The sequence below is a fragment of the Theropithecus gelada genome, chromosome 8 (genome assembly GCF_003255815.1).
Source record: "Theropithecus gelada isolate Dixy chromosome 8, Tgel_1.0, whole genome shotgun sequence".
Classification (NCBI taxonomy): Eukaryota; Metazoa; Chordata; class Mammalia; order Primates; family Cercopithecidae; genus Theropithecus; species Theropithecus gelada.
Window position 1 is genome coordinate 38,096,699 of NC_037676.1, and position 22,371 is coordinate 38,119,069.

The 22,371-nt window shown below is 37.7% G+C and overlaps 1 protein-coding gene across 2 annotated transcripts in view; it reads left to right on the top strand.

Annotated features, from left to right (window-relative positions):
- Positions 1–22,371, top strand: part of ADAM32 (ADAM metallopeptidase domain 32) — a 164,332-nt gene that overhangs the window by 79,856 nt on the left and 62,105 nt on the right. Inside the window, exon 12 of one of the 2 annotated variants that reach the window (XM_025393909.1) lies at positions 14,974–15,154. The exons of the other annotated variant lie outside the window; for it this stretch is intronic. Within the exon in view, the coding sequence (XP_025249694.1) occupies positions 14,974–15,154 (181 nt within the window). The remainder of the gene's footprint in view (positions 1–14,973; positions 15,155–22,371) is intronic. 2 annotated transcript variants of the gene reach the window in all.

The following is a 22,371-nucleotide window of genomic DNA, read 5'->3' on the forward strand; positions in this document are numbered from 1 at the left end:
GTTTGTGTCCTCTTTTATTTCACTGAGCAGTGGTTTGTAGTTCTCCTTGAAGAGGTCCTTTACATCCCTTGTAAGTTGGATTCCTAGGTATTTGATTCTCTTTGAAGCAATTGTGAATGGAAGTTCATTCATGATTTGGCTCTCTGTTTGTCTGTTACTAGTGTATAAGAATGCTTGTGATTTTTGCACATTAATTTTGTATCCTGAGACTTTGCTGAAGTTGCTTATCAGCTTAAGGAGATTTTGGGCTGAGACAATGGGGTTTTCTAAATATACAATCATGTCATCTGCAAAGAGGGACAATTTGACTTCTTCTTTTCCTAACTGAATACCCTTGATTTCTTTCTCTTGCCTGATTGCCCTAGCCAGAACTTCCAACACTATGTTGAATAGGAGTGGTGAGAGAGGGCATCCCTGTCTTGTGCCAGTTTTCAAAGGGAATTTTTCCAGTTTTTGCCCATTCAGTATGATATTGGCTGTGGGTTTGTCATAAATAGCTCTTATTATTTTGAGGTACGTTCCATCAATACCGAATTTATTGAGCGTTTTTAGCATGAAGGGCTGTTGAATTTTGTCAAAAGCCTTTTCTGCATCTATTGAAATAATCATGTGGTTCTTGTCTTTGGTTCTGTTTATATGCTGGATTATGTTTATTGATTTGCGAATGTTGAACCAGCCTTGCATCCCAGGGATGAAGCCCACTTGATCATGGTGGATAAGCTTTTTGATGTGTTGCTGAATCCGGTTTGCCAGTATTTTATTGAGGATTTTTGCATCGATGTTCATCAGGGATATTGGTCTAAAATTCTCTTTTTTTGTTGTATCTCTGCCAGGCTTTGGTATCAGGATGATGTTGGCCTCATAAAATGAGTTAGGGAGGATTCTCTCTTTTTCTATTGATTGGAATAGTTTCAGAAGGAATGGTACCAGCTCCTCCTTGTACCTCTGGTAGAATTCAGCTGTGAATCCATCTGGTCCTGAACTTTTTTTGGTTGGTAGGCTATTAATTATAGCCTCAATTTCAGAGCCTGCTATTGGTCTATTCAGGGATTCAACTTCTTCCTGGTTTAGTCTTGGGAGAGTGTAAGTGTCCAGGAAATTATCCATTTCTTCTAGGTTTTCTAGTTTATTTGTGTAGAGGTGTTTATAGTATTCTCTGATGGTAGTTTGTATTTCTGTGGGGTCGGTGGTGATATCTCCTTTATCATTTTTTATTGCATCTATTTGATTCTTCTCTCTTTTCTTCTTTATTAGTCTTGCTAGCGGTCTATCAATTTTGTTGATCTTTTCAAAAAGCCAACTCCTGGATTCATTGATTTTTTGGAGGGTTTTTTGTGTCTCGATCTCCTTCAGTTCTACTCTGATCTTAGTTATTTCTTGCCTTCTGCTAGCTTTGGAATGTGTTTGCTCTTGCTTCTCTAGTTCTTTTAATTGTGATGTTAGGATGTCAATTTTAGATCTTTCCTGCTTTCTCTTGTGGGCATTTAATGCTATAAATTTCCCTCTACACACTGCTTTAAATGTGTCCCAGAGATTCTGGTATGTTGTATCTTTGTTCTCATTGGTTTCAAAGATCATCTTTATTTCTGCCTTCATTTTGTTATGTACCCAGTAGTCATTCAGGAGCAGGTTATTCAGTTTCCATGTAGTTGAGCGGTTTTGACTGAGTTTCTTAGTCCTGAGTTCTAGTTTGATTGCACTGTGGTCTGAGAGACAGTTTGTTATAATTTCTGTTCTTGTACATTTGCTGAGGAGTGCTTTACTTCCAATGATGTGGTCAATTTTGGAATAAGTGTGATGTGGTGCTGAGAAGAATGTATATTCTGTTGATTTGGGGTGGAGAGTTCTGTAGATGTCTATTAGGTCTGCTTGCTGCAGAGTTGAGTTCAATTCCTGGATATCCTTGTTAACTTTCTGTCTCGTTGATCTGTCTAATGTTGACAGTGGGGTATTAAAGTCTCCCATTATTATTGTATGGGAGTCTAAGTCTCTTTGTAAGTCTCTAAGGACTTGCTTTATGAATCTGGGTGCTCCTATATTGGGTGCATATATATTTAGGATAGTTAGCTCTTCCTGATGAATTGATCCCTTTACCATTATGTAATGGCCTTCTTTGTCTCTTTTGATCTTTGATGGTTTAAAGTCTGTTTTATCAGAGACTAGGATTGCAACCCCTGCTTTTTTTTGTTCTCCATTTGCTTGGTAGATCTTCCTCCATCCCTTTATTTTGAGCCTAAGTATGTCTCTGCATGTGAGATGGGTCTCGTAAATACAGCAAACTGATGGGTTTTGGCTCTTTATCCAGTTTGCCAGTCTGTGTCTTTTAATTGGAGCATTTAGTCCATTTACATTTAAGGTTAATATTGTTATGTGTGAACTTGATCCTGCCATTATGATATTAACTGGTTATTTTGCTCGTTAGTTGATGCAGTTTCTTCCTAGCCTCGATGGTCTTTACATTTTGACATGTTTTTGCAATGGCTGGTAGCAGTTGTTCCTTTCCATGTTGAGTGCTTCCTTCAGGGTCTCTTGTAAGGCAAGGCTGGTGGTGACAAAATCTCTAAGCATTTGCTTATCTGTAAAGTATTTCATTTCTCCTTCACTTATGAAACTTAGTTTGGCTGGATATGAAATTCTGGGTTTAAAATTCTTTTCTTTAAGAATGTTGAATATTGACCCCCACTCTCTTCTGGCTTGTAGAGTTTCTGCCGAGAGATCTGCTGTTAGTCTGATGGGCTTCCCTTTGTGGGTAACCCAACCTTTCTCTCTGGCTGCCCTTAAGATTTTTTCCTTCATTTCAACTTTGGTGAATCTGGCAATTATGTGTCTTGCAGTTGCTCTTCTTGAGGAGTATCTTTGTGGTGTTCTCTGTATTTCCTGAATTTGAGTGTTGCCCTGCCCTACTAGGTTGGGGAAGTTCTCCTGGATGATATCCTGAAGAGTGTTTTCCAACTTGGTTCCATTTTCCCCCTCACTTTCAGGCACCCCAATCAGACGTAGATTTGGTCTTTTCACATAATCCCATACTTCTTGCAGGCTTTGTTCATTTCTTTTTCTTCTTTTTTCTTTTGGTTTCTCTTCTCGCTTCATTTCATGCATTTGATACTGACTCGCTGATACTCTTTCTTCCAGTTGATCGAGTTGGTTACTGAAGCTTGTGCATTTGTCATGTATTTCTCATGTCACGGTTTTCATCTCTGTCAGTTCGTTTATGGCCTTCTCTGCATTAATTATTCTAGTTATCAATTCTTCCACTCTTTTTTCAAGATTTTTAGTTTCTTTGTGCTGGGTACGTAATTCCTCCTTTAGCTCTGAGAAGTTTGATGTACTGAAGCCTTCTTCTCTCATCTTGTCAGTCAGTCTCCGTCCAGCTTCGATCCGTTGCTGGTGATGAGCTGCGTTCCTTTGCAGGGGGAGATGCGCTCTTATTTTTTGAATTTCATTTTTCTGCCCTGCTTTTTCCCCATCTTTGTGGTTTTATCTGCCTCTGGTCTTTGATGATGATGATGTGCTGATGGGGTTTTGGTGTGGGTGTCCTTCCTGTTTGTTAGTTTTCCTTCTAACAGTCAGGACCCTCAGCTGTAGGTCTGTTGGAGATTGCTTGAGGTCCAATCCAGACCCTGTTTGCCTGGGTATCAGCAGCAGAGGCTGCAGAAGATAGAATATTGCTGAACAACGAGTGTACCTGTCTGATTCTTGCTTTGGAAGCTTCCTCTCAAGGGTGTACTCCACTCTGTGAGGTGTGGGGTATAGTGGGGGATGTCTCCCAGTTAGGCTACTCAGGGGTCAGGGACCCACTTGAGCAGGCAGTCTGTCTGTTCTCAGATCTCAACCTCCATATTGGGAGATCCACTGCTCTCTTCAAAGCTGTCAGACAGAGTCATTTGCGTCTACAGAGGTTTCTGCTGCTTTTGTTGTTGTTGTTGTTTAGCTGTGCCCTGTCCCCAGAGGTGGAGTCTACAGAGACTGGCAGGCCTCCTTGAGCTGCTGTGAGCTCCACCCAGTTTGAACTTCCCAGCGGCTTTGTTTACCTACTTAAGCCTCAGCAATGGCAGGCGCCACTCCCCCAGCCTTGCTGCTGCCTGCTGTGCTAGCAGTGAGGGAGGCTCCCTGGGTGTGGGACCCTCCCGGCCAGGTGTGGGATATAGTCTCCTGGTGTGCCCGTTTGCTAAGACCCTTGGTAAAGCGCAGTATTGGGGTGGTAGTTACCCGATTTTCCAGGTGTTGTGTGTCTCAGTTCCCCTGGTTAGGAAAAAGGATTCCCTTTCCCCTTGTGCTTCCCAGGTGAGGCGATGCCTCGCCCTGCTTCAGCTCTCGCTGGTCGGGCTGCAGCAGCTGACCAGCACCGATTGTCTGACAATCCCTAGCGAGATGAACCCGGTACCTCAGTTGAAAATGCAGAAATCACCTGTCTTCTGTGTTGCTCGCGCTGGGAGCTGAAGACTGGAGCTGTTCCTATTCGGCCATCTTGTTCCGCCCCTACATATTTCAATTTAATGTGTTTATTAAAAAGCATTGGAGTATAAGTAGCCAAAGTGATCTACTTTTACTTGATACACAGTTAATTAATAGGCACGCTTTAGCAGGTGTCAGTAATACCAGCAGTGATTTATTGGGTATCTATTAAAAGTCAGATAATTGAATTAGATACTTTACTTATTTAATTATACTTAATTCTCACAGCCTCACCTATCTATGAGGTAGACAGGCATTATCCCTATTATGCAGATGAAACTACTAAGACTTAGATAATTTAATCACTTTGCCTAACTATGTCCTCATAAGTCATAGGGTTGGTATTAGTCAACAAGTTTATCTAATTTCTAAGCCTTGTTTCATTCTATAGTCTACACTTCCTTCATATAGAAGACTTAATATATTTGCATTCACTTAAACTAAGTAGCAAGAAAATATTAGTAACATGTATTTGTAGTAAATTCATTTTTATACTTAAGCACTCCTTCCATGATATCTTTTTTTTGGGTAAAACTATGTCTAAATGTATTTTTATTGTTGAAAAAATTCTACTGATACATAATAATTATACATATTTATTGGGTACATGTGATATTTTCATATCTGTATATCTGTGTGATGATCAAATCAGGGTAGTTAGAATATCCATCCTCTCAAACATTTATCATTTCTTTGTGTTGAAAACATCAAATCTCCTCTTCTAGCTATTTTGAAATATACAATAAGTTACCATTAATTACAGTTACCCTACTTTGCTATTGAACACTAGAACTTATTCTATCTAACTGTGTCTACTTATTAACTAACCTCTCTTCATTCCCCTACCCACTCTTCCCAGTCTCTGGAAAGTATCATTCTACTCTCTCTCTCTTTTTTTTTTTTTTTTGAGATGGAGTCTCACTCTGTTGCCCAGGCTGGAGTGCAGTGTTGCAATCTTGGCTCACTGCAAGCTCCACCTCCCAGGTGCACGGGATTCTCCTGCCTCAGCCTCCCGAGTAGCTAGGACTATAGGCGCCTGCCACCACACCCGGCTAATTTTGTTTTTGTATTTTTAGTAGAGATGGGGTTTCACCATGTTAGCTTGGATGGTCTCGATCTCCTGACCTCGTGTTCCACCTGCCTCGGCCTCCCAAAGTGCCTACTCTATATCTTTATGAATTAAACTTTTAAAGTCCTGCACATGATTGAGAATTGTGATATTTGCCTTTCTGTGCCTGACTTTTTCCACTTAACCTAATGACCTCCTGTTCCATTCATGTTGTTACAAATGAAAAAACCTCATTATTTTCTATGGCTGAATAGTATTCCATTGTGATGTATACCACATTTTCTTTACCCATTCATCCATTGATTCACACTTAGGTTTATTCCATGTTTTGTCTATTGTGAATAGTGCTGCAATAAACATGAAGGTTCAGGTATCTTTCTAATATACTGATTTCCTTTACTTTGGATAAATACCAAGTACAAAGATTGCTGGTTTGTATTGTAGTTCTAGTTCTAGTGTTTTGAGAAACCTCCACAATACTTCCTATCAAGGCTGTATGAATTTACATTCCCACTAACAGCGTATGAGTTGCCTTTTCTCAACATCATTGCCAGTATTTGTTAGTTTGTATGTTGCTTGATAATAGCCATTCTAACTGGGGTGAGATCATATCTCATGGTGGTTTTGATTTAAAAATTTCCAGTGATTACTGATGCTGAATATTTTTTCATGTCAGAAAAGACAGCAGGTTGGCAATTTGTATGTCTTCCTTTGAGAAATGTCTATTCAAATCCTTTGCCCACTTTTAAGTGGGATTATTTGTGTGTGTGTGTTTAAACTTTAATTTTAGGTTCAGTTGTACCTGTGCAGGTTTGTTATATAAGTAAACTTGAGTCATGGGGGTTTGTTGTACAGATTATTTTGTCACCCATGTACTAATCCTGGCACCCAATAGTTGTTTTTTTCTGATCCTCTCCCTCCTCCCACCTTCCACCCTCAAGTAGGACTCAGTGTCTGTTGTTCCTCTGTATGTGTCTATGTGTTCTCATCCTTTAGCTCCAAGATATGTAGTATTTAGTTTTCTCTTCCTGTGTTAGTTTGCTAAAGATAGTGTCCTCTAGCTCCATCCATTGTCCTGCAAAAAACATGATATCATTCTTTTTATGGTTGCATAGCATTCCATGGTGTGTATGTGCCACATTGTCTTTATCTGGTCTACCAATGATGAGCATTTAGGTTGACTTCATGTCTTTGCCGTTGTGAATAGTGCTGCAATGAACATTATACGTGCATGAGTCTTTATGATAGAATGATTTATATTCGTTTGGGTATATACCTAGTAATCACATTGCAGGATTGAATGGTAGTTCTATTTTTAGCTTTTTGAGGAATCACCAGTGTTTTCTACAATGGTTGACCTAATTTACACTCCCACCAACAGTGTATAAGTGTTCCTTTTTCTCCACAACCTCACCAGCATTTGTTTTTTTTTTTGACTTTTTAATAAGCATTCGGATTGGTATGAGATGGTATCTCATTGTAGTTTTGATGTGCATTTCTCGAATAATCAGTGGTATTGAGCTTTTTTTTCATACGCTTGTTGGCTGCATGTATGTCTTCTTTTAAAAAGTGCCTATTCATGTCCTTTTCCCACTTTTTGATAGGGTTGTTTGTTTTTTTTCTTGTAAATTTGTTTAGGTTCCTTATAGATACTGGATATTAGACCTTGGTCAGATACATAGTTTGAAAATATTTTCTCCTGTTCTGTAAGCTGTTTGTTTACTCTGTTGATTGTTTCTTTTGCTGTGTAGAAGCTCTTTAGTTTAATCAGATCCCATTTGTCAATTTTTATTTTTGTTGTAATCGATTTTGGAGTCTTCATCATGAAATGTTTGCCAGTTCCTATGTACAGAATGATTATTGCCTAGGTTGTCTTCCAAGGTTTTTACATGTTGGGCTTTACATTTAAGTCTTTAATCAATCTTGACTTGATTTATGTATATGATGTAAAGAAGGAGTTTCAGCAGGAATGGTAGCAGGTCTTCTTTTTCCATCTGGTAGAATTTGGCTGTGACTCCATCTGGTCTTGGGTTTTCTCTTTTGGTTAGTTGGCTATTTATTATTGATTCAATTCCAGGACTTGTTATTGGTCTTTTCAGGTAGTTAATTTCTTGCTAGTTCAGTCTTAGGAGATTGTATGTGTTCCAGAATTTATTCATTTCTTCTAGATTTCCTAGCTTGTGTGCCTAGAGGTGTTTGTGGTAGTCTGTGATGGTTATTAGAATTTCTGTGGGGTCAGTGTAACATCCCCTTTGTCATTTCTAACCTTTACCATTATGTAATGCCCTTCTTTGTCTTTTTTTATCTTTGTCCGTTCAAAGTCTGTTTTGTCTGAAATTAGGACTGCAACACCTGCTTTTTTCTGTTCTCCATTTGCTTGGTCGATTTTTCTCCATTCTTTTATTTTGAGTCTATGGATGTCATTGTATGTGAGATGGTTTTCTTGAAGATAGCATATCATTGGGTCTTATTTCTTTTTCTAGCTTATCACTCCATGTCTTTTAATTGGGACATGTAGCCTGTTTACATTAAAGGTCAGTTTTTATATGTGTGAATTTGATCCTACCATCGTGTTGTTAGCTGGTGATTTTGCAGACTTGTTTTTTGTGTGGTTGCTTTATAGTGTCACTGCTCTGTATATTTCAGTGTGTTTTTGTAGTGGCTGGTAATGGTCTTTTCTTTCCACATTTAGTGCTTCTCTCAGGAGCTCTTGTAAGGCACATCTGATAGTAACTAATGCCCTCAGCATTTGCTTGTCTGATGTCTTTGTTGATTTTCTGTCTAGATGATCTGTCCAGTGCTTCAAGTGGAGTGTTGAAGTCAACAACTATTACTGTATTGGGGTCCATTTCTCTGTTTAGTTCTAATAATGTTTGTTTTATATATCTGGGTGTTCCAGTGTTTGGTGCATATATATTTATAATTTTTATATACTCTTGCTGAATTGTTCTCTTTATCATTGGAGACTTTTTTCTTTTTATGTGTTTTGTCCTATAATCTATTTTTTTTCTGACATAAATAGTGAGTGTAGCTACCCTTTCATGCTTTTGGTTTCTGTTTGCCCAGAATGTTTTTTTTTTCCTTTTCCTTCACTTTTGATCTACATGTCTTTACAATGTAAGTGAAGTTTTGTAGGCAGCATATATATTTTTAAATCCTTTCAGCCAATCTATATTTTTCAATTTAGGAATTTAAGCCATTTATATTTTAGATTATTATTGATAGATTAGGACTTACTCCTGTCATTTGTCAATGTTTTGTGATTGTTTGATATATTCTTTCTTTCATTCTTCTTTTTTTTTTTAGGCAGGGTCTCACTTTGTCACTCAGGCTGGAGTAAAGTGGTGTGATCTTGGCTCACTGAAACCTCTACCTCCTGAGTTCAAATGATTCTCCTGCCTCAGCACCCCAAGTAGCTGGGACTAAAGGTGTGCACCACCATGCCTGGCTAATTTTTGTATTTTTAGTGGAGATGGGGTTTCACCATGTTGGCCATGCTGGTCTCGAACTCCTGACCTCAGGTGATCCACCCACCTCAGCATTCCAAAGTGCTGGGATTACAGGCATGAGCCGCTGCTCTCAGCCTTTCTTCCTCTTTTATTATATACCTTTACATTAGATAATTTGGGTCGTGAGAACATTTAACATTTTATTTTTTTTTCTCTTCTCCTTTTCTCTTCTCATCTGTTCCATCAGTGAGTTGTATACTTGTATGTGTTTTCATGATGGTAGCTATTCTCCTTTTACTTCCTGGTTTAGGATTCTCTTAAGCATTTCTTATAGGACTAGTCTAGTGGTGACAAATTCCTCGTTTTTTTTTCTTGTCTGGAAAAGGCATTTTATTTCTCCTTCATTTTTGAAGGATAGCTTTGCTGCATATAGTATTCTTGGCTGATAGTTGTTTTCTTGCAGTACTTTCAATATGTACTTTCATTCTCTCCTGGCCTATAAGGTTTCTGCTGAGAAATCTGCTGTTATTCTCATGGGTATTCTTTTATATGTGACTTGACATTTTTCTCTTTCTGTTTTTAGAATTCTCTCTTTGTTTTCTACTTTTGATAGTTTGACTATATATGTGCTTTGAACAAGACCTTTTTGGTTGAATATATTTCGAGATCTTTTGTTACCTGTATCTTGACGTCTATATGTCTTGCAAAACTTTGGAGAGTTTCAGCTATTATTCCTTACATAAGTCTTCTGTGCCTTTACATCTCTTCTTCTTCTAGTCCAAAAATTTGAATATTTGGTTCCTGTATGGTGTTTCATATGTCATGTAGGCTTTCTGTCATATATGTATATAATTTGTCTGATCAGGTTATTTAAAAAGCTCTATCTTCAAGTTCAGAAATTCTTTCTTATGATTAATCTGGTCTATTGTGGAAACTTTCTTTTGTATTTTTAATTTTATTTATTGAAATAATCAATTTCAAGATCTCTGTTTAGTTCTTTCTTATGATATCTATCTCTTTGTTAAATTTCTCATTGAAATTATGAATTGTTTTCCTGATTTCTTTGTATTATTTATCTGTGCTCTGTTTTGTCTCACTAAGTTTCTTTATTATCATTATTTTGAATTATTTTTCAGACATTTCATAGATTTATTTTTGTTTTGGCTCTGTTACTGCATAATTTTTGTATTCCTTTAGAGGTATATTTTTTCTTTCTTTTTTCATGTCTTTACATTAATATCGGCACATCTGGTGTATCAGTTGCTTCTTACAATTTTATGAATTGACTTTAATGGGGAAATACTTTTCCCTATAGATGTATTTATAGATGTATCCAGGTGACATGCTCAGGTGCCAGCAGTGGTGGCAGTTGGTAGAATGGACCTGTTCTCAGGTCTCCAGATGGCGTGCATGGGCACTGAAGTCAGCAGGTGGGGCAAGCTTGTCCTCAGGCCCCAGAACAGCATGTTATCAGGCCAGTCCCAAGTCCCTCTGAAGGTAGATGCAGATACACAGTGACCTTGACATTGGAGGGTTCTAGCTTGCCGTCAGTTGCAGCAGCCCTGGGCAGGAAACTTTCAAGCTCTGGGTAGAATTTGTTTGGTTCCCTTCATCCTTGAGGTAGCCTTTTTGGTGCACTGCACCACTCATTTCCTGGGCTGTAGATGCAGAATCAGCTAGAGTGCTGGAGACACAACTACATTCCTGGGTCAATCCTGTTTTGTGACACTGCAGCCCTCTGGGTGGATGTGTGGGTATGTCAGTGGGATGATAGGGATGTGGAGATGCTGGAACTGTTGGGATTCAGTTCAGGATCGAACCTGAATCAGGTGGTTTGGTGGGGCTGGGCTCTCAAAATGGTGTAGTGCTGTGTCAGCTTGCGTCTTGGTGGGTGGGGGATGGGGTGTTTGGGACCCAGCACAAACACCCTCTGTGAAACAATACCAACTTGTGGACTCCAGGCACCTGCCTACACTAATCTCAGAGCCTTTGTGGGCTGAGGGACTGTCCCATCACTAGGACTGCAGCCGTCCACAATGGGAATGTGGGTGGCTGGGCATCTTGTTTACCTTCTCTTGCGATGAGGAGTTGCTTCTGGATTTGAACTTATTATGGCCAGGCTGGCTTCTTTGCTCCTCTCTCTTTCTATGCCTCAAAAGTTTTTTTTGTCACTTTTCCAATGAATTCCAGTGTTCTCTCTTAGAACCTCTATTTAATGTCTGGTTATCTACTTATTCTTTTGGTATTTTTTGTGCATGAGAAAAGTGCCAGTCTCCCTTAGTCAGCCATTTTGAAGCCCCCTCCTATTCCTGATATATCATTTTGATAATTTAATTTATATATAGTTTTTAAAAGTGACAACTTGTGTCTTTCTTATTCATACATTTAAAAAATTTATAATTGACCAAAATTTTTACGTGTATATGGGGGCACAGTGTAATGTTCCAACATTTGCATATATTGTATAATGATGAAATTAGGGTAATTCCGATATCCATCACTTTAAACATTTATCATTTCAGTGTGGCAATAACATTCAAAATCTGCTCTTCTAGCTATCTTGAAATATGCACTACATTGTCATTTGATATAGTCACCCTACTGTGTAATAAAATACCCGCACTTACTCTTCCTGTTTAGCTAACTTTGTACACATTAACCAACCTCTCCCAGTCTTCCTCGCTCTCTTCCCCTCACCAGCCTCTGGTAACCACTATTCTACTCTCTATTTCTATGAAATCAACTTTTTAAAAATTTCACACATGAGTGTAATCATGTGGTGTTTGTTTCTGCGGTCTGGCTTATTTCACTTAACAGAATGTCCTCCTGCTCCATTTATGTTGTCAGAAATGATAGGATTCCATTCCTTTTTATGGTGGAATAATATTCCATTTACATATATACCACATTTTAAAAATTAGTTTATCTGTAGATGGGCATTTATATTAATTTCATGTATTGGCTATTGTGAATAGTGCTGCAATAAACATGGGAGTGCAGATATCTCTGTGATATTCTGATTTATTTTTTATAGCTATAAACCCAGTAGTGGATTGCTGGATCATATAGTAGTCCTATTTTTAGGTTTTTGAGGAAGGTTCATATTGTTTTTCATAATGGTTGTGTAATTTACATTTTTGCTAAGAATGTTCAAGATATTGCCTTTATCCCCATCTTTTATAGTGTGTAATTTTTTTGTCTTTTTGATAATACCCATTTTTTGATCACAAAGAATGAAACAAACACAACCTAAAAACTCTACCCTTTAACTCCCTTCTCCCCAATTTTGAGTTTTTGATCTCTAAATTTACATATTTTTATATTACCTATCTCTTAAAAATTGTTATTGTTTTTCAATATCTTTGGCTTTTAATCTTTATACCAAAGATATGAAAGTTTTACACCCCATAGTTACAGTGTTAGAGTGTTCCAAATTTGTTTACTTTTATACCTTCACATGTTTTCTTGTTGCACATTAGCATCCTTTTCTGTCAGATTGAAAAACTTCTTTTAGCATTTCTTATGGTTTGGTGGTGATGAATTCCCTCCACTTTTGTTGGTCTAAGAGTTTTGAATCACTCCTTCATTTTTAAGGATAGTTTTCCTGGGTACAATATTCTTGGTTGAAAGTTTTTTCCTTCAGGACTTGGAATATGTCATTCCACTCCTTCCTGGTCTTTAAGGTTTCCATAGAGAATTCTGCTGCCAGATGTATTGACACTCCTTCATATGTTATTTGCTTCTTTTCTCTTACTGCTTTTAGGAGTCTCTCTTGTCCTTGACCTATGAGAGTTTGATTATTATATTTATGCCTTGAGGTAGTTTTATTTGGGTTGACTCTTCTTGGTGATCTTTGACCTTCTTATAACTGGATATTTATATTTAGGTTTGGACAATTTTCCATTATTATTTATTTGAATAACCTTTCTACCCCCTTTCTCTTCCTCTACTCCCTTTGAAGGTCAATGACTCTTACATTTTCTTTTTGATGCTATCTCATTGATCCAATAAGTGTTCTTTGTTCTTTTAAATTCCTTTTTTCTTTTTTCTTCTTGATGTATTTTCAAATAGCCTGTGTTTGAGCTCATGAATTCTTCCTTTTGTTTGATCACCTCTGCTTTTCAGACCCTCTAATACATTTTTCAGTTTATCTGTTATTGCTCCAGGAATTCTGCTTGATTTTTAAAATTATTTCAATCTCTTTTTTAAGTATCTCTAATTTTCTGAATTGTTTCTCTGTGTTTTCTTGATGTTATTTGAGCTTCCTCAAAACATCTATTTTGGCATTTTCTGTGTAAGAGTTCACACATCTTTCTCCAGGTTTGGTTACTGGTGCCTTATTTATTATACTTGATGGGATCATATTTTCCTGAATGTTATTAATGCTTATGGCTATATCTGGGCATTAAAGAATTAAGTATTTTTTCTAGTCTTCACAGTCTGGCCTTGTTTGTACTGGTCCTTCTTCAGAGGACTTTACGCAAATTCCAAGAGTACTGGCTGATGAGTTAAGACTGTGGTCACTGCTGCCATTTCAGCACTAGATAGCACCTTAAGCTCAATTATGCTGTGGCTCTCTTGAAGATTCCTATGTATCCAACCCTGATGGACTTGGGGAATATCAGAGACAGTCCTGTGGGTTTCCAAGCCCAAAGTCTCTTGCTCACTTCCTTTTTCTTCCCCTAGCAGAAGGAGTCTCTGTCTACACTGCACTGTCTGAAGTTGCAGGAGAGGTGTGTGTGCACTTTCATGGCCACTGCAACTGGCAGCTTACTGGCTCACACCTGAATCCCATGGTCTCATAGACCAGCACAGTAATGGTTAGGGTTTGCTCACCTAACACCCACAGTCACTATTACCTGATTGCTGCTGATATTTATTCATGGGCTAAAGCTTCCTTCGTCAGCCAGTGGTGAAGCTGGCCAAGGCTTGGCTCCATCCCGCTGGGGTGGCGAATTGCCTTCTGAGCTGGGGCAGGTCTAGAAGTCTGTGGGCACCAGCTGGAATCAGGGATCACGGGGTTCAGCTGTTGCTTTGTTTTATGGTAGTGGGGCTGGTACATGTTTCTCAGGCAAAGTCCCATGCACACTTCTTTCTCCCTCTCCTAAAAGACAAATTCACTCTCTATGTGCACTGCTTCAGATTGGGGAAGGGATGGTGTAGGCAATGCAAAACTGTCATTCCTACCCTCTTCAATGTGTCTTTTCTTGTTATTATGCCAACCAGTTACTGTGATCTTTTACCTCATTCTTTTAGCTCTTGTGAAGGTATTTTCTTGCATGGATAATTGTTCACTTCAGTGTCCCTATGGAGGGATGATCACCGGAGGGTTCTATTCCATGATCTTGCTCTGCCTTCTCTTCCACATCTCATATCTTAAATCCTCACTTTCAAGGTAATGTGCACAGACAAATCTGTAATGAAATCTGGCACATAACAGGTACTCAATAAATCTCAGTTTCTTCCTTGCATTACAGATGTTTACTATATACAAATAAAGTAAAAATGGACTTCCTATGGAACTGTTCAATGAATTCTCTTTATTATTGGTATATGGGCATAATAATATATAATTTTGATAAATATACAATTTTTTTCTGAGCTATTTGAAGAAGTTCAGGACTAAGCACATTATCATTTGTTTAATAAAATTTTGTTGTTAATTGGGTGTTAATTTTTATTTGAAGTGATGTCTGTCCAAGTCTGGGTGCTAATTTTTATTTGGAATAATATCTGTTCAAATCCTTTGCCTATTTTAAAATTGGATTACTGTGTGTGTGTGTTTTGCTGCTGAACTGTACTTAGCTTTGTTTTAATAAGAACATGTATTCCAGTGAATAAAATCACATGACGTCCTCAACTATGATTTTGGCCTCTAAGCACTTACTATAAACATTTTTAATAGTCAATTGAATTTAACATTTTGAAATTAATTTATATCATATAGAAATGTGTTTTCAGAAGTATATTGCCAATGACATTATATGGATTCATCTTTAGGCAATCCAATGGTGTGAAGACTTTTAGCAGTTGCAGTTTGAGGAGCTTTCAAAATTTCATTTCAAATGTGGGTGCCAAATGTCTTCAGAATAAGCCACAAATGCAAAGAAAATCTCCAAAACCAGTCTGTGGCAATGGCAGATTGGAGGGAAGTGAAATGTGTGATTGTGGTACTGAAGCTGTAAGTATGATAACTAGGAAAATTGATTAATGAATTTATTTTTAGTTTATCTTTTTCATAAATGTCATGTATCTCAAATGAGTACCATGCAGAATGTTGACAGTAAGTGAAGCTGGGTTGAAATACAATAAAATACTGTCTAGGTTTTGTAGGTTGAAGAATTTTGAACAGGTTTAAAATGTACTGCACAAAATTATTGGTAATGGGAAAGAGAAGAGTCTAGAATAAACTTTTGAGTTTCAGACTACATAGAGTTCTTTACAAATCTCTGCTTAACCTTTGGACATTTTACAGATGTTTTAATGAAGATTGATTAAGCAGCCCAATGTGTCCTTTAGGGTTTTACTTCACAATGGAATCAGTAGTTAGTACAGGAATCTGTATCAATATTGTAATATGAACACTAGATATTTTGGTTATTCACTTGATAGGGAAACTCTGAAAATATAATGAATTCAAAAGGCCTAGGGTTTAATGCTTTTATATAATTCAGTATTTGTAGCAGTACTGCAAATGTTATAAATTTCCTTGGTTACAAGGCAGACAAAAATTTATTAGGATTTGTTCCATCCATAGGTCTGAATTACTTGTACCATATCACATTATTTTAATTACTATGTTTTTGTATTATGTTTAACAATTTAGTAAGAACAAGTCCTTTCTTTATTTTTTATTTTATTTTAATTAATTTATTTTTTGAGATGGAGTTTTGCTCTTGTTGCCCAGGCTGGAGTGCAATGGTGCAATCTCGGCTCGCTTCAACCTCTGCCTCCCGGGTTCAAGCGATTCTCCTGCCTCAGCCTGCCAAGTAGCTGGGATTACAGGCACCTGCCACCATGCCTGGCTAATTTTGTATTTTCAGTAGAGACAGGGTTTCATCATATTGGTCAGGCTGGTCTCAAACTCCTGACCTCAGGTAATCCACCTGCCTCAGGCATTCTGAAGTGCTGGGATTGCAGGCATGAGCTACCACACCTGGTTCTTGATTTTTTTTTTTTTTTTTAAAATCAATTGTATTGGGGTATAATCCACATACAGTAAAATGCACCCATTTTAAGTATACAGGTTGATGAGTTTCAACAAATGTATATAACCTTTGGTATAATTAAAATATATTTTTTCATAATCCCCAAAAGCTTATTCATATTTGCAGTCATTTCTACCTCCACTTGTCTCCAGACAATTTCTGATTCTGTTACCTTTGCCTGGTCTAGAAAGTCATATAAATGAAAGGACATAGCACATATTGTTTGTGTCTGGCTTTTTCCTTTCAATATAGTGTTTTTGAGATTCATCCATTTATTTCATATCACAATAGTTTCTCCCTTTTAATTTTGAGTAATATTTAATTGTACAGATATACCATAATCTGTTTTAAACATTCACCTGCTAATGGACATTTAAGTTGTTAAACTATTGGTCCATTATTCTTAATTTGTACAAGTACAACTGCTAGGTCATATGATACATGTATGTTTATAAGAAATTGCCAAAATATTTTCCAAAATGGTCATATCTTTTTACACTCCTGTCAGCAGCATATGAAACTTTGAGTTCCTTCGTATCTGAACTAGAATTTGTTATTATCCACTTCTTAAATTTTAGCTATTCCAGTTGTTTTGTAGTGGTTTAAATTTGCATTAACTTTTAGCTTCCACAAATAAGTGGGAACATGCAGTGTTTGTCTTTCTCCACCTGGCTTATTTCACTTAATATAATGACCTCCAGTTCCATCCATATTGTTGCATATGACTGAATCTCATTCTTTTTTATGGCTGAATAGTACTCCATTGTGTATATGTACCACATTTCCTTTATCCATTCATCTGTAGATAGACACGTTGCTTCCAAATCTTAGCTATTGAGAATAGTGCTGCAATAAATATGGGCATGCAAATATCTCTTCGACATACTGATTTCCTTTCTTTTGGGTATATACCTAGGAGTAGGATTGCTGGATCATATGATAGCTCTATTTTTAGTTTTTTGAGGAACCTCCAAACTGTTCCACATAGTGGTTGTACTAATTTACACTCCCACCAACAGTGTACAAGGATCCCCTTTTCTCCACATCTTCACCAACATTTGTTATTGCCTACCTTTTGGATAAAAGCCATTTTAAATGGGATGAGATGATATCTCATGGTAGTTTTGATTTGCAATTCTCTGATGCTCATTGATGTTCAACCCCTTTTCATATATTTGTTTGCCATTTGTATGTCTTCTTTGGAGAAATGTCTATTCAGATCTTTTGCCCACCTTTAATCCGATTATTAGATTTTTTCCTGTAGAGTTGTTTGAGCTCCTTATATGTTCTGGATATTATCCAGATGGGTATTATCCCTTGTCAGATGAGTAGTTTGCAAATATTTTCTCCCATTCTGTGGGTTGTCTCTTCACTTTGTTGACTGCTTTCTTTGCTATGCAGAAGCCTCTTAACTTGATGTGATCCTATTTGTCCATGTTTGGTTTGGTTTTGTGTGCTTGTGGGGTATTATTCAAGAAATCTTTGTCTAGTCCAATGTCCTGGAGAGTTTCTCCAAAGTTTTCTTGTAGTAGATTCATAGTTTGAGGTCTTAGATTTAAGTCTTTAATCCATTTTGATTTGATTTTTTTATATGGTAAGAGAGAGAGGGGCCTAGTTTCATTATCATGCATATGGATATCCCGTTTTCTCAGCATCACTTACTGAAGAGACTGTTCTTTCCCCAGTGTATGTTCTGGACACTTTTGTCAAAAATGAGTTTACTGTAAATGAATGGATTTATTTCTGGCTTCTCTATTCTGTTCCACTGGTCTATGTTTCTGTACCATATCATTTTGGTTAGTATTCCTCTGTAGTATAATTTGAAATCAGGTAATGTGATTCCTCTAGTTTTGTTCTTTTTGCTCAGGATAGCTTTAGCTATTGTGGGTCTTTTTTGGTTTCATGTAAATTTTAGGATTTTTTTCCTATTTCTGTGAGGAATGTCACTGGTATTTTTATAGAGATTGCATTGAATTTGTAGATTGCTTTGGGTAGTGTGGCTATTTCAACAATTTTGGTTCTTCTAATCCATTAACAGGGAATATTTTTTCATTTTTGGTGTTCTCAATTTCTTGCATCAATGTTTCATAGTTTTCATTGTAGAGATCTAGCACTTATTTGATTGAATTAATTCCTAGACATTTTATTTTATTTATAGTTATTGTAAATGGGATTACTTTCTTGATTTTCAGATTGTTCACTGTTACCATATAGAAATGTTTTTCTTCTTTTTTGATATAAATGCATAGAGCTATAAACATACCTTTTAGTACTGTTTTGCTCTATCTCATAGATTTTGGTATGTTGCATTTCCATTATCATTTGTTTCAAGAAATTTTTAAATTTCCTTCTTAATCTCCTCATTGACCCACTGCTAATTCAGGAGCATATTGTTTAATTTCCATGTATTTGTAATAGTTTCCAAAATTCCTTTTGTTATTGCTTTCTTGTTTTATTCCATTGTGGTCAGAGAAGATGCTTGATATTATTTAATTTTTTTGAATGCTTCAAGATTTCTTTTGTGACGTGACATATGATCTGTCTATACCTGAGAACAAGTCATGTTCTGAAGAAAAGAATGTGTATTATTCAGTTGTTGGATGAAATGTTCTGTAAATATCTATTAGATCCATTTGATCTATAGTGCAGATTAAGTTTGATGCTTCTTTATTGATTTTATTGATTTTCTGTCTGGAAGGTCTACTGACTGCTAAAAGTGGGGTGTTAAAGTCTCCAGCTCTTATTGTATTGGGTCTATCTCTCTCTTTAGCTCTAATAATATTTGCTTTATATATCTGGGTGCTCCAGTGTTGGGTGCATATATATTTACAATTGTTATATACTCTTGCTGAAATGAGCCTTTTATCATTATATAATTACCTTCTTTGTCTCTTATAGTTTTTGTCTTGAAATGTGTTTTGTCCGATATAAGTCTAGCTACTTCTGCTCTTTGTTTAGTTTCCATTGGCAAAGGATCCCTTTCCATCTGTTTATTTTCAGTCTGTGTATGTCTTTATAGGTGAAGTGTATTTATTGTAGGCAACAGATCATTAATTTCTTTTGTTTTTAAAATTCATTCAGCCACTCTTTGATTTTTGATTGGAGTGTTTAGTTGATTTATATTCCATGTTATTATTGATAAATAATAACTTTCTCCTGCCCTTTTGTTATTTGCTTTTCTTCTTCCTTTCCTTTCCCCTTTCTTTTTCCTTTCCTTCCCTTCCCGTTTCCTTCATTTTCCTCTTTCCTTCATCTTCGTTTTAGTAAAGGTGATTTTCCTCTAGTGATATGATTTAATTTCTTGCTTTTTATCTTCTGTGTATCTGTTATGTGTTTTTAGATTTGAGGTTAGCATGAGACTAGCAAATACTATCTTAGAGCCCATTATTTTAAGCTGATAACAATTTAACACTGCACAAACAAGCAAGAAGACTAATCAAAATTCTGTTTTTAATTCCTCCCCCTGCTTTTCAACTTTTTGTTTTTTCTACTTATATATATTGTACTGACTATGTCGTGAAAAGTTGTAGTTATTATTTTGATTGGTTCATCATCTAGTCTTTCTGCTTAGAATAAGAGTATTTTTATGCGCCCCAGTTCAAGTGTCATAATATTTTGTGTTTTTCTTTGTAGGTACTCTTACCAGTGAGTTTTGTACCTTCAGATGATTCATTAATGCTCATTAACATCTTTTGCTTTCTGATAAAATAGTTTCCTTGTGCATTTCTTGCAGGACAGGTCCGGTGTTGATGAAATCCCTCAGCTTTTCTTTCTCTGGGAAAGTCTTTATTTCTCCATTATGTTTAAAGAATATATATATATATTTTTGCCAGATATGCTATCTTAAGGCAAAAGGTTTTTTTCCAGCACTTTTAAATATGTCATGCCTCTCTCTCCTGACCTGTAAGGTTTCTGCTGAAAAGTCTGCTGCCAGACATATTGAATCTCCATTGTATATTATTTGTTCCTTTTCTCTTGCTGCTTTTAGGATCCTTTATCTTAGATCATTAGGGGTTTGATTATTAAACTCTTTGAGGTAGTTTTCTTTGGGTTAAATCTGCTCAGTGTTCTATAACCTTCTTGTACTTGGATATTGATATCTTTCTCTAGGTTTGGGTAGTTCTGTTATTATATTTTTGAAAAAAGCTTTCTACCCGCACTTCTTTATCTACCTCCTCTTTAAGGCCAGTAACTCCTAGACTGGCCCCTTCGAGGCTATTTTTAGATCTCGTAGATATGCTTCATTCTTTTTTATTCTTTTTTTATTTGTCACCTCTGTGGATTTTCAAATAGCCTTTCTTCAGGCTCACTAATTCTTTCTTCTGCTTGGTCAATTCTGCTATTAAGAGACTCTGATGCATTCTTCAGTATGCCAATTGCATCTTTCAACCGCAGAATTTCTGCTTGATTTTTTAAATAATTTCAATTTACGTTTAAAATTTATCTGATAGAATTTTGAATTCCTTCTCTGTGTTATCTTGAATTTCTTTGAGTTTCCTCAAAATAGCTATGTTGAATTCTCTGTCTGAAAGGTCACATATCTCTGTTTCTCCAGGATTAGTCCTTGATGTCTTACTTAGTTCATTTGGTGAAATCAGAGTTTCTTGATGCTTATGGATGTTCTTTGGTTTCTGGGCATTGAAGAGTTAGGTATTTATTATAGTCTTTGCCATCTGGGCTTATTTGTAGCCATCCTCCTTGGGAAGGTTTTCCAGAGTATTCGAAAGGACTTAGGTGTTGTGATTTAGGCCATATTTGCATTAGGGGGTCACCCCAACCTCAGTAATGGTGTGGTTTTTTGCAGACTTAGAGGTACTGTTTTGGTGGTCTTGGATAATATCCAGAAGAATTCTCTGGATTACCAGGCAGAGACACTTGTTTTCTTTTCTTACTTTCTCCCAAATAAATGGAATCTCTCTTTCTTTCTGTGCTGACTGTCTGGAGCTGGGGTTGGAGAGACACATTCCTGTGGCCATCACCACTTGGATTGTGCTGGATCAGACCTGAAGTCAGCAGGTCACTGGGTCTCATGCAAGGCTTGCTGAAACCACTACCTGACTACTGCCTATGTTCTCTCAAGGCCCTGGAGCTCCACGATCAGCAGGTGGCAAAGCCAGCAAGGCTTGTGTCCTCCCTTTTAGGGAGCAAGTTCTCACAGCCCCTGGGCAGGTGCAGGGATGCCATCCTGGAGCCAGGGATTGGAGTCAGAAACCTTAGAAATATACCTGGTGTTCCGTTCTACTGTGGCTGATCTGGTATTCCAGCCACTTGACACAGTCCTTCCCACTCTTACCTTTTTTTCCCATAGGCTGAGGAGCCTCACCCTATGGCCTCTACCACCACAGGCCTTCAGGGAGTAATGCCAGACCACTTCTGATGTTGAGTTTAGGCCCAGTGACTCCTTAGTCCGCTTGTTGTGGGTGTGCAAGACCTGGGACTCACTCTTCAGGGCAGTGGGCTCCCCTTTGTCCCAGGGCAGGTCCAGAAGTGCTATCGAAGAGAAAAGGCTTGGAATCAGGGAACCCAAGAGCCCTCTTGGTGCTCTGCCCCACTGTGGTAGAGCTTGTACCTGAAGTCAGCATGACTAAGTTTTACTCAAGGCCTACAGCATACTACCTGGGTATCACTGTTCATTCTTTAGGGCCCAAGGGCTGTTTAGTCAGTAGGTGATTGATCCTTCCTGGACTGGCTCCTTCCATTCAAGGCAGCAGTTCCCTTCTCTCAACCAGAAGGACGGGGTCTTTTTGGAGCTGTGCACTCTGCTGCCTGAGGCTGGGGGAAGGATGGCACAAGCATTCTCTTAGCTTCCCTGGCTGGTGTCTCTACAGGTCACTTGCCCCTGCAGTCTGGCTTGGAGCCCAGCTCACCACTAGGACTTGTCTAGTCATTGCAGTCCTTGTGTCACAGATTGCCCCTCAAGTTCACTTAGGGCAGCAGAGTACTCCAGCCCATGGTGGTGAGGCTTGCTGGAACTCAAGCTCTGACTGATCAGATGGATGGTTCCCCTCTGGCTAGGGCTGGTTTATATGCCCCCTCTATGGATGGGCGTCAGCTGAGGATAGCCTGGTTCTGCTTTACACTGTGTCAAGGCAACACTGAATTCAATGCAAAGTCTCACAATCACTGTGCTCTTTTCCCTGAATCACAGATTCTCCGCACCATGAAGCTGCTGCTGGGGGATGAGGGATGG